This window comes from Oryzias latipes, chromosome 18, assembly GCF_002234675.1.
Source record: "Oryzias latipes chromosome 18, ASM223467v1".
Classification (NCBI taxonomy): Eukaryota; Metazoa; Chordata; class Actinopteri; order Beloniformes; family Adrianichthyidae; genus Oryzias; species Oryzias latipes.
The window spans coordinates 17,446,278-17,464,030 of NC_019876.2; the positions used below are offsets into that span (position 1 = coordinate 17,446,278).

At 42.2% G+C, this 17,753-nt stretch overlaps 1 protein-coding gene across 1 annotated transcript; it reads left to right on the forward strand.

Annotated features, from left to right (window-relative positions):
* Positions 1–1,584: 1,584 nt before the first annotated feature.
* LOC101167325 (diamine acetyltransferase 2) lies at positions 1,585–11,124 on the forward strand. Its single transcript, XM_004079821.4, has 6 exons — positions 1,585–1,802; positions 1,974–2,025; positions 4,112–4,195; positions 9,041–9,142; positions 9,219–9,259; positions 10,270–11,124. The coding sequence occupies exons 1-6, from the start codon at positions 1,740–1,742 to the stop codon at positions 10,435–10,437; spliced, it is 510 nt and encodes a 169-aa protein (XP_004079869.1). The 5' UTR covers positions 1,585–1,739; the 3' UTR covers positions 10,438–11,124.
* The last annotated feature ends 6,629 nt before the right edge of the window (positions 11,125–17,753 follow it).

Sequence of the window (17,753 nt, forward strand, 5' to 3'; positions counted from 1 at the left end):
TATTATCCCAAAAGCTAAGTCAATAATAAAGACATCCCCAAAACTGTTGGTATTTCCACCGTTTGCTGCAGTGACACCTAGACAGCGACTCCTCATGCACCTCACTAAACTAATGATGTTGTTCTGAGTCAGTGTGTCCCACTCTTCCACAAGTGCTACTCGCAGTTCTGCCGGGTCACGTGGCAGTTCAGGTACGATCATCCAGTCTCTGATTCAGCTGGTCCTAGACGTGCTCGCTGGTGTTCAGGTCAGGGGTCATTGCTGGCCATAACATATGAGGCACTCCCACTTCCTGACGTCCAGCTGTGATATATATATTTTTTTTTTTTAATAAACATATGTTTGTTAAAGATTTTTTGTAGCTTTTATAATTCTGACCCAATGTGGTGGAGCATTATCACCCATGAGGAGATAGTTGGGAGTGTTCTGGTGGAATTGGGGGTTGATGATGGGTGCTGTGAAGTCTGTGAGGTAAGAACATGCCGTGACTGGGTCATCTACAACAACCAAATCAGTTTTGCTCTGACTGGTGATGCCTGCCCAGACTGTTGCACCTCCTCCACCAAAGCAAACCCTGGAAACCATGTTGATTTCTCCAGCAACACTAACGACCACCATTTCTGTGCATGGCGACCCAACACCTATCAGTTAACAGGATGGTAGACCATCTCTGCATTATTCCAGTCACTTGTGTCCACTGCAAACATTCATGGCAGTGTTTTGGTGTCAGTGGAGTCGCCTGCAGCGGTTGTCTGGCGTTCAAGTCAATGCAGAAGAGTCTGTGGAGAAGGGCTTGTGTGAAAACCCTAGTACCCCTCAGATCTGTGAAATGGGCCTCCAGCTGTCTGGTGTTTGAGAAACAATGTCTGAGGTCAGAGGTCCTTAGGGACTGGTCATGGTTGCGATCCTTCACTGTCAGGGCTTCACCCCTGGGTCTGTCACAAACTCTTATGGTAGTTGTGTGTCTTGATGCAAGTCTGCTGATGACACTTTAAGACACACAAAGTTCACCTGCAACATCTGACCTACCACCAGCCTGAAGGTGCACTCGTCCGTGAAGTAGCGCCGTGTCTTCATGTATGTTTGAAAGATGTACTTGGAATAACTTACTGCCAAAATCAACTTCTCCAAACTCACAGAATGTTGAAATTGATGCCACATTGAAAAGGGTTTTTCGGCTTTGGCCCCAATGAGCAAAACACCCTGAACACAGTGAGACCATTGTGTGGAAAACACTAAATGAGGTGTGTTTATCACCTCAATATAATGACCTCCCAATCCCGGAAAATCTGTGAAGTGAAACAAACACTGTGTTCACGACATCCACTGAGTTTTTCCCAACATCCCCAACTTATCGTGAGTTGTGTAAGTTCTTTATTTGCATGGTTTCAAAAATGTGTCACAAGGGGGGTTGGGGGGCTCTGAAGCCCCCTGGAGGAAGATTCTGAACACTACAGGATTCTGAGAAGCTAAAGACCAAACTTCTCTGTGAATTATTCGCAAATGAATAAACTTCCCGGGGGGGATGTTGATCATATCATTCAAAGTTAAAGCCATGTGGGTACAGAGGGGGAGCTGCACCTCCCCACTCCCCTGTCGCCTCCTTCCTGTGGGAGGGCGCTCTCTGCTCACTTCTCGTGTGCCGCGCGGGTCTGATGATCGAAGCGTGAGCTCTCCCCCAGTTCTCCCAGTTCACCTCCCCCGCGCCGACAGCACCTCCCACCCGCGTCCCAGCAGACATGGACTTCTCCATTCGAGCAGCAAACGTGGAGGACTGCAAGGACATCGCGCGGATGATCGTGGTGAGCAGACACGTGCGCACGTGCCGGGTCGCTCGTTACGTCACGAGAGCTCAGGACGAAGATGCCAGTGATGCCGAATGATTGCAAGATTAGCGACGTTTGATTGATGCTGATAAAAGTACAGAGCTGCATGGTATGTGTTGGTGACGTCACTGTTGTGTCTCCTCTCAGGAATTAGCAGATTATGAGAAGGTGACTGATCATGTGAAGATCACCCAGAGAGGTACTGTACTGTTTGTTTATCTGGGAGATTTTCTATAAATTTAAAATAAGATAAATAAGACGAATCATCCTCCAAACGGGCTAATTATGCAGTAGACTACAATTAACAAGGTTTTTGAAATACTTCAGTTTTTCTGCCTCTTGTCAATGAACTTGGAACTATATATATATCCATAAACTTTTCGGGGGGCCACGGTTTAATTGATTTCAAGTCGTTTTATTTTATTTATTTGTGTTAATTGAAGTTCCGGCTCATAGAGTCCACAAAGACAGGATAACAGAAGGTTAGAAACTGTGGAGAAATCTGTTCAAATTCTGCAGGTATAGAATGTTTTCAACTGAGTTTCACCAATGAATCGTCTACTAAACTCAAAGCAGCTGCACAGGTTCCTCAGATGATATTAAAGTGGTTCAGTTTGGGTCAATCGTCTCAGGTCGGTTCAATATGGGGAAGACTTTAGGCTTGATAACTACCCAGAAGACCATCATTGATCCCCTGCATTGTCTGGGTAAGCCACTAAAAGTTCAGGCTGGCTGATAACAGAGCGCTGTATCCAAGCACCTAATCTGTGGTCGTTGAGCTGCCAGAGACGGTCCTGGCTACTGTCGGGCTAAAGCGGGGTACACCCTGTACAGATAGCCAGTCTGTATGGCACACCGTCACACACCCATACACACACACAGTCACACTTAAGGACAATTCAGAGAAACAATCTATGAAGCATGTGTTTGTCCTGTGGGAGGAAGCCGGAGAGCCTGGAAAAACCCACACATGCATGGAGAGAACATGCAAACTCCACACAGAAAGGTTCCAGCTGGGATTTGAACCGGGGCCTGGTCACTGTGTGGCGAAAGCACTAATGACCGTCAGCTTCAGCGGATTATCAAAAGGAAAAGATTCAAGAACCACCACATTCAGACGCTTTCGGGAGATGGGCTCCAACTGTCGGGTTCCTCGGGTCAAGTCACTTCTGGGCCTGGACCAAGGGAGGAAACGTCTCAACTGGGCCAAAGAGTAGAAGACTGGAGAGGACTGGACTGAATCATGGTCCAAAGGTTTGGAGGAAAACAGGTAAGGAGCATAACCCAAAGCTACTGGAGGTCCAGAGTGAAATCTCCACAGACAGTCATGATTTGGGGTGCGATGTCCAGCACTGGTTTTGGTAACCTCTGCTTTCTTCAATCTAAAAACACTGTTACAGTATATCAGCTGGAACCATGCATTATATAAAAGGGAAAAACAAATACATATTTGAAATCATTTAAACAGCGGCCCGTGCATCTTTGTTCTATGATAGTTTTAAAGCGGTCAGTTTGATTTTATCAAAGAAACCAGATCTACAGCTGAGGGTTCAGTGTTCTAAATGGGATGCTTACAATGATTTTTCATGAAATCCTCGACCTGCGCGTTAGTAAGACTGATCACTTTCTGCTTGAAGGACCTTCTCTTAGGGTCAACAGGGATACAACAAACTGACTTGTGACCAATGACTGTATAAGAGAACTGGACCGAGTGAGTGTGACACCACCCATAGAAAATGGTTACGGAAGTCAGTTCAGTCACTTTTTTTCTTGTGTGTGCAAAATGAACATTGCCGTGTTGGAGCCTAAAATAACCAGTAAGCAGTGAATAATCAGCATTGAGTCACCGTTTCTACACTTGAAAGCCAGCTACACAATCAAACATTTCACTCTTTTCATGTGAGACCTCCTACCTCTATTGAGGCTTCTGATTGGTCAGTTTACAATCTGAATAACTTGCACTAAAGCAAAGCTATCATGAAAAAAATAGGATTATCAAGAACACAAGGGGGAGGGGTCCCTGAGTCCAGTTCTCTGATAAAGTCAATGGTTGTGGCTCATAAGCAGTACATGTATTGTTGCCAATATAAAAAATTAGCCAGTTTGGCTGTGAAATGAGCTATAAAGTGGGCGTTCATGTTGGCTTTGATTGGCTGTTTGAGTCTTTAAAACCTAAGAAAACTAAACTGATAGAAGCTAAATCAAAATGTAGCTGTTCATCTTCCTGTTTGCCTCCTTAAACCCATCTGATAGTATCCAACAACTCTTCGTTTCATCATTCTCAGATTTGGAACAAGATGGTTTCTCCAAGAACCCCTTTTTTCACGGGATCATTGCTGAGGTGCCGGAACAACTCAGAACCAAAGACGGTGAGTCTCGGAATCCATCGCAGCCGGAAAAAAAGTTCTCCAGAAGTTAATGCAGGATGTGAGCATGACATGCAGGAAACGATCTTGGTCATCAGAAGAGCTTTACCAACAGCCTTAAATAATTGAAACATCCTTTTCGTTTGGACTGGGATGTCAGGTGGACACGCTCCTTAAATACATAAGTCCACTTAGCTTCAATTCTAGCCCGACTAAAAGTGCAGAACTCCCATCACATCCGTTATCAAAATGGCCTCAATGTAAAGTTCAAATATAGTAATGTTTTTTCTGTTAGTGGGAAACATTTATTTTTATTAGCAGCTAATTTCCTCACATTGCATGGATGCTGTGATGCATCATGCAGGCTGCTGATGTTGCCTTTCACTGCACACAGTTGCATAACAAGGTCAGCGCTCTGCCTGCCTGCATGGTAATGAGATCATTAACACACGCTCTGCTGCCCAGAACAGCATTTCTCTTCTGGTGCAATGACCCCCCCCCCCCCCCACACACACACACACACTCAAAGACAGTCACGCCCTTTTTCCATTCCCAAATTTAGAACCAACCATAACCACGTTAAGTGGTGCACTCCCTCAACTGGTTTAGCGATGGCGCAACCTCTCAAGTCAACTTTAAAAACGTATTAAACAGCCCCAGAGTTTTAGCCCCAATGTTTACATTCTTTTGAAAACCGTGACTCGTCAGTAATTTACACAATTAACAGAATTCCAGAGGATTTTGAAGTGAAGAAAAGCAGCTTTGTGCTAATATGCAACACTTTATGCCTAAGGCCCAGTTTATACTTTACCTGGATTAAATTATGCATTAGACAGTAAAGAATACATTAAACACAGTTTTTGATTTGTGAAACCTTTATATGATTTATGAAAATTACAAATAGGATGATTTTATGTAGTTGATCAATTTAAAAGCCCTCTGGTTTTTCATTAGGACCTGGTCTTAGTGGTGTTGGTGCTAAAAATGTAATAAAACCATCCTATTTCCCATTTTCACAAATCAGACACTGTGTTTAATGTATTCTTTACTATCTAAGTCATAATGAATCCAGGTTTGAGCAGTCCAGGTCTTGTGGTTCTTGAACAGCACCCGGTCCTAGGTGGTCTTAGTGTGAAAAATGCAGTGGAATGTTCCTTTAGTTCCCTCGCAAAATCGGAAGCTGTCAATAGAAAGCCAACTTCAACGTTGTGGGAAGAATTTGGATTCGGCCTCCGTGCGTGCAGTATTTACGTGCAGTCAATAGGGGCCAGTATTTGCACCTTACTGATGACTAGAGTGCGGCTTAAGGTCACCGTACGACCGCATCAGCTGTGCGTCATAAGACTTTCATTATCCTCACAAATACTTCATGATACATTCACCACACGCATGACAATGGTAACTTCCATTTTCATGATGTCTCTAAGGTATTTGTATTCATGCCCTTTTTTATTTGAGGCTAAGCTTTATTTACGATAATTATACTTGTATGCATCCCTTGCTGGGCCGGATGGAAGAAAAGAAGAGAAAGAGAGAGTGGGATGTTAGAGATGGGGGATATGGGGTTAGAATGGGGGGAGATGGGGGGGGGGGCATGATACACAGTCAAAACATAAGTGTCATAAGGAAATTGCATGACTTAGTTCACACATCATCAAAATAGCGCGCACACCACTAATTACAAGTTGGAAGTATATTCATACATTCATGATGGAAGATTGATCTCACCAGACTTATGCACAGAGACAGCTGCACACAACAGGGCTCCAGACTAACTTTTTTCACTAGGAGCACAGTGGCCCCTAACTGAAAATTTTAGGGGCACAACCAGAAAATTTAGGGGCGCATACCGTAAATCAACATTCTAACCAAATCTACTAATTTCCACTGTATTACTGATAAATACTTTAATAATAGATGCAGAGATTACAATGTGCTGTTTCAAATTCAGTGTCACATTTTATTCTGCACTTTTGAAGATGCAACAAGAAGGTAAACTGACAAAAGCATCGCTGTCATGACAGTACAAATAAGTAAAGAAAACGGATGGAAATTTATCTTTGTGACACCAAATAGGTGCAGCCAAGATGCACAATAAGCGTGTTTGAGATCACCCAGGTGAACTCAACGCTGCACAGATCACCTGGTGTGTGACATATATTTTTGTTTTTGCTCCAACATCAACTGTCAATCATCACAAAAATATCGCGAGAAAGGGGTGGGAGCAAGGGGCAAACCTACCCGGACACAGCTGGAAACTGAACTGACTGAAAGCTGCCCTACAGACTACAAAACAATGCATTATGGGACATGTGTCCTGATGGTTTTTGTAGTGGAGTGATTAATTAAAATAATTTAAAATACCAATTCATTAAAAAAGGCTACATACATCACAAAACATTAAAATAATCATAACACATATCATACTAAGGGGGAGAAGAATATTAAACTAAACTGAATGTTAAGGACAACTCCAATGTCCTGTCCTCCTTCAGTCTTGCTGTAGATTCGCCTTCATCTCACCCCCCCCCCCCCCCCTCTGGTCTCCCCAACGAACCAGGCGAGCTGTTGGTTCATCTCAAACACGTCTATCGTTGTATTTTCCCCAAGTATTTTCAGTGAGTCCAAAACTAATGTTGTTTTTGCTCGCACGTGTTTAAAGTTCAAGCCCCGTTAGCTGTCACGCTTATACGTGTGGGACATTTATTCTCCTCAGCTGACCCGACGGGACGGGAGCGGTGTGCTGCCGTAACCCGTTTGATGCGCCGCCGTAACCAAAACCTAAACCTTCCTCCGGGTCTGTGTGACCCAGAGAAAAGTTCAGCACGGACTGCATGGATTTATAAAAATTACGAGCGAATAAATACGTTATAAAGGAAAGTAAGGAACTCCTTAATGTGGTCCGGGGAGGGAGGGGGCTGTCAGGTTTCCTGCTTTCAAACCTGCTTACGGGTCGGAAGAATGAATCAATAGTTCACTTATTCATAGCTCAGACGCACATATCAGGTTGTAATGAAATTTGTCTCCGTTTCCTTCCCACAGATGTTTACGCGCACTCGATTATCTCCAGGCCCCTCCCCCTCCACGCATTTTAGCCACTCACAGTGGCTTTCCCTATTCTTCTCCCACGCTGTGGCCGCCTCACAGACGGGCATCACGCGAGAGTGTACGTGCTCGCGTTTCATGAGTATGTGCGCGAGTGTGTGCGTGTCTGCCTGCGTCCGTGTGGCTTGCGTCTCATTGATTATTTCATTGATCATTGACGTGCCCCTTCCACGTTTAATGTGTAAAAAAATACGAAGGGTGGGGAGGCAAATTTACTGGTCGCACATGTGCGACTGGATGTAAAATTTAGTCGCACACTCTCAAATTTTGGTCGCAAAATGCGACCAATTGCTCGCATTCTGGAGCCCTGCACAAGATTCACATTACCAGTATTTTTGAAGAGGGGTGTAATAACAAAACCCATACCTATATTTGTGCGAAAGTGAATAAGCAGGTGGGTTGAATGAATGTGTGTTCCTTAGAGTGTACCTTGATCACACTGAATGCTCCAGCAAAAGCAGGAGGCCTGGCATGCCACACCCCAGAAGGTAGAGAAAGGCATGGCAAGTTTATTTGTATTGCACAATTCATATAGAAAGAAATTCAGAGTGCTTCTCAAAACAGGAAAATGCAATAAAATCACAATACATAACAGTGCAAAGATTAAAAACATACATAATCATTATAAAATGTACTTTAAAAGAAAGGAAGGAGAAGAAAAAAAAGGATCTTTCAGTTATAACCACGGCTAAACAGGAATGTTTTGAGTCTAGATTTGAACCTTAGCACAGACAGAGAAATACAGCACAGCAGCCTGGTTGATGAAGGCATCCAAGAGCCTCACCGCCAGACAAAGACCCGGGAGCAACCACCCTCTCGCTCACCAGGCCCCCACCATGGAGATGGAGACGGAGGCCGGCAGCCCCCCGGCCGAGGACAGAGAACAAGCAGAGCCGGAGCCCCCACCCGGGCAGGGACCCCGCCCCACACCAAGGCGCTCTGGGCCCACACCCAATGCCCCGACCACTTGAGACCTATACCAGCGCCTAGACAAGGGGGACGCCCCTGCCCAGGAGTCCTGAGCCCCTGCCCGCCCCCATCCCCAGAGGCAGGCCGGGACAACCCATGGTCTTCCACACTGCACACCTGTGCAACCTGCCCGCCAGCCCTAATGAGGACAAAATGGTGGAAAGAGTAGAAACAGGGCCGGGGATGGTGAGCCTGAGGACCAGGTTCTAGTTGCTCCGAGCAACGATGGAAAAATTGAAGAACCTTTTTATAATACTTATTTCCACAGCTCATTTTCCTACTTAGAAGTAGGACAACACGATCTGATGCTCCGCCTTTCCCTTCTTGCGGGTGCCGCCCATTTCCTGACGTCATTCCAGAGTCGGCCTCTGAAGCGTGTCTGCTTTTCGCCCACAAATGCAGCTTTTGCAAAGATGGACATGCACATTGTGCATATAAAAGGAAAGCGTTAAGCCGATCAACGCTATCTCCACTGAGAAAGTTGGTGTGTCTGTTGGTCTGGGGGCGGAGCTGGGTGCGCAGACTCTTGCTGTAAGGGGCTGTTCTTCACTTTATGATGTCACAATGTGAGAACCAGCTTGTTTTCATTAATTGGGAGGGGCTAGTGCTCAGAGCTCTGGTTTTTAGAGGAATACTCAGAAATGTGTGAATGGATCAAAATACCCCTTTGGGGTTTTTTACAGTGAGGAATTAACATTGTAATACACTCAAAAGCTCAAAAGAGCAGTTTTTGCACAATATAGACCCTTTAAATGTTTGCTTCTCTGCTTTCAGGTCACACAAAGGTCGGCTACGCGCTGTACTTCTATTCCTACAGCTCGTGGGCTGGCAGAGCCATTTACATGGAGGACTTGTACGTGATGCCAGAGTTTCGAGGTAGACGGTGAAAAGCAGCCGCACGCATTTGGATTCAGCAGATTCTGAAAAAAATTTCGTGTTGTCTGTCTTTCAGGGAAGGGCATCGGGAAAGCGCTCATGAGCAAAGTAGCCCAGGTCAGTACCAGGGATGTCCCAATCAGGTTTATTCTTTTTTTTTAGCCCCGATTGGATTACGAGTCATTTCATTTCCCGATCCAATAATTTTGAAACACCTTTAAAAAATGAATGAATTGACAAAACTGATCCAGGTTTTCCCAAATTTTTATTTTATCATCCTTCTTTTATCGTTTAACATTTAAACAACTCACATTTGGGAAGTCGCTTCAAGTGAGTAAAAGTAGTGCAACTATCAACTAGATGAAATAGTTAACTGTCGACTTAGGTAATAATTAGTTATGTGAGAAAGTTTGGTGAGTGTAGCTTTAGTATCTTCTACATTTTTGAACATTTGTGATTCCTAACTACAAATTGATGAGTTTTCATGACTAGATCATATCCGTGGAACCATTTCTTCTTTTTGTTTTTGGAACATTCTGGATTTCTTTTTTCTTATGTTGATCACTTTTTCGCGGAGTTTGCACTTTGCAGACAGTCCCTTGTTTCATTCTTATAAAAAATAATGCATGAGATAAAAACAAAACAGTCTTTTTCCGTTGAAAAGCCTTTGTTTGCGTCAAGACAAACCAAAAGAGTCGTTTGCTGTCAGTTAAAAATGTTAGTAGTTCTTGAGCCCAGAAGTCCGAATCTGTGAATATCTGAACTGCTTTTGTGCGCCTCGTGCTCAGCCTGGCGCCGTATTCCGCTGCGCTTTAACGCCAACCAAATGTAGCAAACCGTTCAGGATACATAGACTTTTATTTGACATAGTAAGCTTGAAATATACAGCGCTGATCAAACTAATAGAGTAAAATAAATATCCGGTCAGGACGCTAAATCCGATTCTATTTGGGTCTGAAACGACCCGATTCGGCCTGATTTCCGATAACATGATCAGATCATGATCAGATCACATGATCAGATACCCTCGGGACTTTTTGAAACCTTTTAAGCAAACTTTGGGAATGTCAGTATGTGATAATGATGTTTATGTAACTATTTACTCATTTTTGCACGTTTGTTTTAAGCTGGGCCTCGCTGCCGGTTGCAACCAGCTCAACTTCACCGTCCTGGATTGGAACAAATCGTCTCGGGACTTCTACATGAGCCAAGGCTGCTGTGACGTCACCACTAGCATGGGCTATCACTGCATGCGCTGCGAGGGTGAGGCGCTGCAGCACCTGGCGCAGCCCTAATCCAACATGCCGCCTTTTTACACACAGGAGCTGGGGAAGAGGGGGGGTCTCCATAAGTTACTAACTGTAAAGCGAAATAGCCATCCTGAAACCTGTGACAGATTTTGTTCTATTTGACTAGACTGAATTCCTCTGTACTGGCACTTTTGTTCACCCCCAATCCTTTAACCTTGTTGACCTCACTGGGTGTTGAACTTTTGTCTTCCCTTGTGGACAAACGAGTGATCTGCACAAACACAAACGTCACCAATTAAAGACAGCAAGCACCATCATGGCACAACGTTTTACACTAAACTTTAACCGCTTTTTACTTTGCAGAAAAACAAACAAGAAAAAACCCATGGACTGTATGTGAGACCTGGACTGAGTGAGTGTGTCGTCACCCATAGATAAGGACTTACCTCTAGTTCTAACCAAATAAAGTCAATTCAGTGGCTATTTTGTCACAACACAGATGCCACCATGTTGGAGTGAGGTGTCGTCAGTAAGCAATGATTGATCCAAGTCAGTTTGAGTTTCTATGGCAACCACTCTCCCCATCAATCAGAAGTGAGCTAGTTGAAAGCTGGTTCAAGAGAATCTGTCAAATATTTTGAACATTTGACGTGACACCACCTACTTTCATTGAGGCTTTTGACTGGTCAGGTTTTTTTTAACTTAAATAACGTAAAATAAAGACAAAAAAAACATGGAAAAAAATTAGAATGATCAAGAACAACGTAAAGAAAGGTATCAGAGCAATTATTCTGACAAATATAATGTCTGAGTAACAGCTGGAGCCAGTGGGTACTTCCTGTTTGGAACACAACAGGGAAGGGGACACTCAGTCCAGTTCTTATATACAGTCTTACACACAATGGTGTTTTATTTTGAAAACCCTGCTTAGTAGGCAGCTTCCTGTCTTCATATTTGTGGATAGAGTCCCCAGGCTATGTCCGAATTCCCACCATAACCTCTAACTACTAAAAACTATATAATGCTGCACTATGTAGTGCCCTGGATTTTAAAAACAATTCACTGTTTTTTTTTGTTTTTTTTAAACAGCGGATATGACGTCATCCATTTCACGAAGTTAAAATCTAATTAATATGAGCATTTTTTGACGATCATTTATGAGTCCACTGTCTTCTGAAGATGAAAAACGTTGGTTTATCAAAAAATTACATTTAAATACATATTTTTGGTAAAAAATGTTCTGACACAATGCATTGTGGTCAATATTCGCCGATCTAGTAAGCACCAATGCACACTGGTTTTTCGCAGAGACTTCTGGGAAATTTCTAGGGCACTCCATTTTGGTTTGAAATTGTAGATTGGGACAGCACTACAAAATGGCGGACCAACTATATAGTGCACTATGTAGGGGTTAGGGTGGGAATTCGGACCCAACCCCCAAAAATCATTAGCGCAGCCGTGCTGCCCACCTCGGGGATGTTCGCCACGCGTCTGGAAGAACAGACAAACGGCGTCCTACCACTGTCTTTTCTTTGCTGACATCCTCACCCAATCAACTGTTGATCACCTGGATCAGGGGTGTTCAGCCAATCAAAAGCTGCAGAGGTGCTGGGATGAAGAAAACATGTCCTGTGTCCCCAAACCTTCAAGGCTGCCTGTTCACATTTACTCCCATATTACTGGAGATTGTTTTATTGTTCATGGCCATCTGATATTATGCAATAGTGCAGAAATACTGTTTCAGTATTTCTCAATGACTGTTAAGCACATATTTAAAAAAACAAAAAACAACTTTAGTTGTGCTGCAGCTCAAACTCTGTTGGGACCTCTGTTGTAGGTTTAAAACAGGAAATAATAAAGCAAGAGAAAAAAAGCCACTGTTGAAAAATTTAGTTTTTATATTTTTATATTTAGCTGTTATTTTTATTTAGTTAAATAGTTAAAATGTTAAAGACCAGATAAAAGTTGTGTTTTGGTGTTTTTATTGCAGTTTTTTAATAATGGGGGACATATTTTAAGAAAATCAAGCTCAAAATTCGCATTTCTGAGTATGTTTGGATTCAAATTGTGGTAAATCAGGATCAGACAGAAAAACAAAGATCGTATTTGTTACATAGAAAACACGCTGGGTGGGGCCGCAAGCCCCCTGCGCCGCTTCAGAAATGCATGTAGAGTATTAGAATGGGCCCTGCAGTTCAAATGTACAGGGACACATATTTAAACATTTTATTCATTTAAAAAAGGCAATAAAGTAAAATAAAGTGACAGATTACTTTCTAAATTTCAAATTAAGGCAGATGGAAGGAGGATGGGGGACAGAAGTGGCCCCCCAGGTGATTGAAAGCGTCCTTTCCCTTTAAAATGTGCTGCAGAGCCAAAGAGACACTTTCAAGGGACAATCAGGGAGTGAAAAGCTCCAGTCGCTCAGTCTTTGCACTTTTTGTCATCCCATTGAGCAACAATCTGACGCTGCAAAGCATATTCAGGATTTAGAGCTTAAATTAAAATATTTGAAGAAAACTAGAAAAGCTTCACTTGAAGGAGAACAGGGTTGTTTCTTTTCCTCAGCCAGATGAAAAAGAAAAAAACTACAGGAAAAACTTCCAAACTTCTGCTTTGTTTCTCCAGTTGGCATCCATGTTTTGATTGAGTTTACAGAAGAATTTCATTTCTGTAATTGCTTTATTGTTTCAATATCAAACTGCAAAGAAGTGCACTTTTGTTCTTCCTTGTTTTAAATGTTAAAAAAAGAAGAACAAAAATCAACACATGGAGACATTTTGATGTGTTTTGTTTTTTTCTTTTTTGCATCAGAAAGTTTTTAAATTACACAACTTTCTAAAGCTTTTCTTCTAAATCAAAGTTGGGCTCTGGTTCCTGTCAAAGAGCTGGCTGTGTGAGGTACGACTGGCGACAGCTTTGACTCAGATTAGTGTTTGTGTGCCGAGTCAGCGTGTTGTTCTTTTCTAATGTGGACGTATTAAGGTTTTATGGTGATCCAAAGACTTCAGGAGCTCTGGAATGCTGATTATCTTTTGCATACAAAAAGCTTTTCTGACTTTTGGGGGGGCAAGAGCACTCAGCATCTCAGCCAATGTTGAAAATCAAATTCCGATTTTTCTCTGGTTTTGCACATAAAAGCGTTGCTGCTGTGATTGAGTTCACTTTAATTTGTGTTGACAAAGAAGAAAAACAAGAAAACTGTTTGACATTAAGCCTCGGGGTTTACTGATGGATTTTTTGGCTCTACTGTTGTTTTAAAAGTCTGTTTATTGGATGTCTGCAAACACTAATAAAAACTGTTGCAGAGCAGCTCTCACTTCGGCAGTTTTTTTTATAGTTCCTTCAGTATAAAAGTCTGAAAATGTGAAGTTCTACATTTGTCATATTTAGTCTTTTCACAGTCATTTTCCACAAAAGCCTTTAATTCATTTTTTTCCATAAAATTTAACTCAAGACTTCAATTTGGACCATTTTTCTAAACTTTGTAACAGGAATAAAAGTCGACCCCTTTGAGGCAAATGAAGTCTTCAAAGATTCACTCTGATGAAAACTGTATTGTAGGTGTTTTTAATAGGTTCTTTTAGCATTTTTTCTTACAACAGAGGACATAGAAAACGAAAATTAACCTTAGAACTGTATTTCTGAGTATTTATTTTCTGTGTCTTCCTCGTCTGAGCTGCATCTGGTTCTAAACGGTACCACCGCATAGCTCCAATATTGCTCAACTTTCCTGTTGCACCGCTAATGTTAGGTGTGGGCTGTAAGCTAGCAGGAGAGTGTGTCAATATATGGGTGATGGGAAGGGGGAGTGGCGTTGCTCCAAGCCAAAATTCCCGACAACAACTCAGAGGAGAATTTCTAATAAACTCCCGCTGCTCTGTAGAAACTATGTCCTAGAAAGGTTTTTTGATTTTGGCAAAAAGCGGCATAATCATAATTAAAAGTCCACCGGAACAATTGGAAACTAGATCAAAGGATGATCGGAGTGGGACTTGAAGTGTGATATTTCACTTTTCTGTACCTCTTGTTGGGAGATCAAGAGTTCTTCATCAAGTTGGATCAAACAACCTTTTTTTTCTGAATCTCTCAGAGCCGTTCATCCAGATGGACATTTGGGCTCAAACTGGGTCAGTCAGGGACGTACATGCACAACGGTTCTGAGGCCTCTCCTTTTGCTGGAAGAAAAACTTTCAGCCCAGTCCAAAGTCTGTTCTGGATTAGAACATCATCAGCAGTGTCAGTGTTCATTTCTGGATTTACCCTCACAGATCTGCTAGTATCTGCTGCAAAAATAAACCACTTCCCACTTGATAATGCCACCACCATGCCTGACTGTTTAAACGAAACGATTCAGTTTCTTGTGGAATGAAAGTGTCTTACTTTAGCTTACATGACCGACTTGATTCGTCTGGAAGAAATGGCTTTTCTTCTGGAAAATTCTCTGCCCACAAAGTAACGCTGGAGTCCTGTCAGCGGAAACACTTTGCTTTGGTCACCTCTGACACAAAGACCCTGGAACCCTGATTACTTTGATCGGTAGGATGAGCTCTTGGGAATCTTCCCGTAACTTTACCCAAATGTATTCTTTGATACAGTACTGTCTCAGAACAGTGGAGGACCTTCACAGGAGGTAGCGAAACGGTCCATACCCTCCTGTATCTCCACCCCGTCTGGTAACAACTTGGTTTGTTCTGTCAATCAATAAAATGGGTCCCAGATGGACACTGTAACACATCTAAAGGTGAACTGGGGGTCATGTGATACCTGGAGCTAGGTTCACACTTCCATTCAAACCGCATGTTTAAATGGCGACTTTTCATTGAAAGTAGCGAGCTTCTGTGTTCAAAACATTCACGCGTAGCAACGCAAGTTTCTACGACTGTTTTTGGGCTTTTCGCACAAAACGCGTGGCCATTGAACCTGCATTGAAGGGTTGATTTTTGACCAATCAGAGACTTGGATTGCGCAGTGATGAGTGGATGTTGAAACGCAGAAATGTTTTTGATCATGAAGGAGAAATTAATAATTGCGGTTTGTGCCTGGCTGGAATTCTACGACACCAAGTTTTTTGTATCTCGGAAGAGAGCTTTGAAAGAAAAAAAGATTTGCATCACTTCAATATTTCGCACCCCCAAGTCCCTCCATGCTCGTCCAGCGTGAATACCATTCGCTAAATGTACGTTCAAGAACATGTTTAGCGCCTTCCTGAACACGCTTCACAATCCCGGTGTGTCCGTAGTTTTAAAAAAACAACAAAGTTTTGAGCAAATTCTGTTCACTCTATAATAATTGTTGACCAAAACAAAACAGGAAGAAACCAAAAAGGGTGATGGAGCAGCAGATAATCTGACCAGGCGTTACTGAAATGAACTTAAATGAAGGCAGGTGTGGAAATTCACCAGTGTGGGTCTCCATGACTGTGACAGAAAGAAGAAAACATCAATGGAAGCAAAGCAAACAGCAGAATCCTCTCAATAATCAGATATCAGGTCGAATTTTATGCCTACAAGATGACTACATTTAGGAATAAAGGGTCAAATATTTTCACTCTGACTTGGTATGTACTGATATGAGGCTGCAGAGGTGGCCCAGTTTGAGTTTTCCTACTCAGAACCACAGGAATGGATCTACTCGGTTCTGCACAATTGGCAATTTTTGACCGTTGACCACAGAGAGCACAAACTTTCAGAAACACGCTGAGAGAAAAACCAACCAATAAACCGTTAACACACAAGACAAAGGAAGCTTAAATAGATATATACATATAAAGTTAAAGTCCCACTATCTGTCACACACCTAGGTGTGCGACATTTGTTCTCCGCATTCGACCCATCCCCTGGGGGGCTTTACATTTGGTGGCTTAACCCCCCAATCCAACCCCTTAACGCTGAGCGTCAAGCAGGGAGGCATTGGGTTCCATTTTTAAAGTCTTTGGTGTGACTCTCTCTCTCTCTCTATATATATATACACATATACACATATATACATACACACATACATACACACACATATACATATAACCAATATTCTATGGACCAGATAGGCCGATTTCAAAGGCAACCCCTGAAAAGATTTTATATGTAGTTATTCTGTCGGTTATTGAAAATGAAAACAGGCAAAACCGCCTCAGATCCTTTTTGGGTTTGCTTCACGCAAATGTTCTTCCAATTTGAGCCTGCAGAACGTTCTGTGAAACTCTTTGATGCAGTTCTTTGGGCTGTCAGAATCGTTTTTAGATGGACATGTTTCAAATCCCTCATCATGTCTTCCAGAGATTCCCAGCAGTGCTTTAACTCTTTCCATAAGCCCTATTTTCTTCCTTCTGAGGCATCAGCAGATGGTTTTGCTTGAGGAGCGATGGTGACTTTTTAGGGAGGACATGTCAAAAGTGGAATTCTCCTTCCTCAAACATGCTTCTTTTGTAAAAGGTCTAAAGAAAACCTTAAAAAAGTAAAACAAAACAAAAGCAGAGTCTCGTTTTGGGTCAAAGACTTGGTTCTTCTGGGGGTTAAGAACATGTTTTGACTGCAGAAAGGACGGGATGTCTCTCAAACAAGTGCTAGAAAAGAGGTTTTACAGCACTTGTTCTCCCCAAGACTACTCTCTGTTTTCCAGATGGAATCCCAAAACAGGAGTGAAAAAGAAAGTGTCAACCCCAAAACTCAGCAGCCCTGAGGAACTCCAAAAGTGACAGATTTATGATCAGATTTAAGACTAAACAGTACCACAAATCCCCACCGAGTTAGAAATATAAGCCCCTGCATCAGTCGAACCACATCAGGACTGAGGTTTGGAGATGTTACTAAAGATGACAGACAGTCACAGAGAAACAATCCTAAAATGTTTTTATGGCCTGAATTTTGAGTCAGTGATGTATGTCATAACCATGTTTTTGAGTTCTTTAAGGAAGAAGTCTTGACCATTAATATTTTTTTTTTTAAGTTTTTCTTTACAACAGACAAACAAACAAACAGTCTGCAATGATAATAGAATACGTACACGTTCAGGGGCGTACTAAGCAATTTGGTAGCCCGAGGTTTAGGCCCCCTGGACATTTGTCTTAATAAACATTAACATTTTTTATTTATCAACACAAAGGGTTGATTTCTAAATATTTCACATCATCCACACTTTTAGTTTTTCAGCACATTTCTGTAGTCAACTTCCTGCTGATATTTTCAGACCAGTCACAAAGTCTGCAGTTTTTATTTTTAATAAATAAACTTTAAAAACTGTGAGCCTTCAGTCACCTTAATCAAATTACAGGCATTTTATTACTACTTTTTAGGGTGCTATTGGCTTTCTCTTATATAATAGATGCCCATTTTCTCAAAAAATAATAATAATTCATTTAAAAT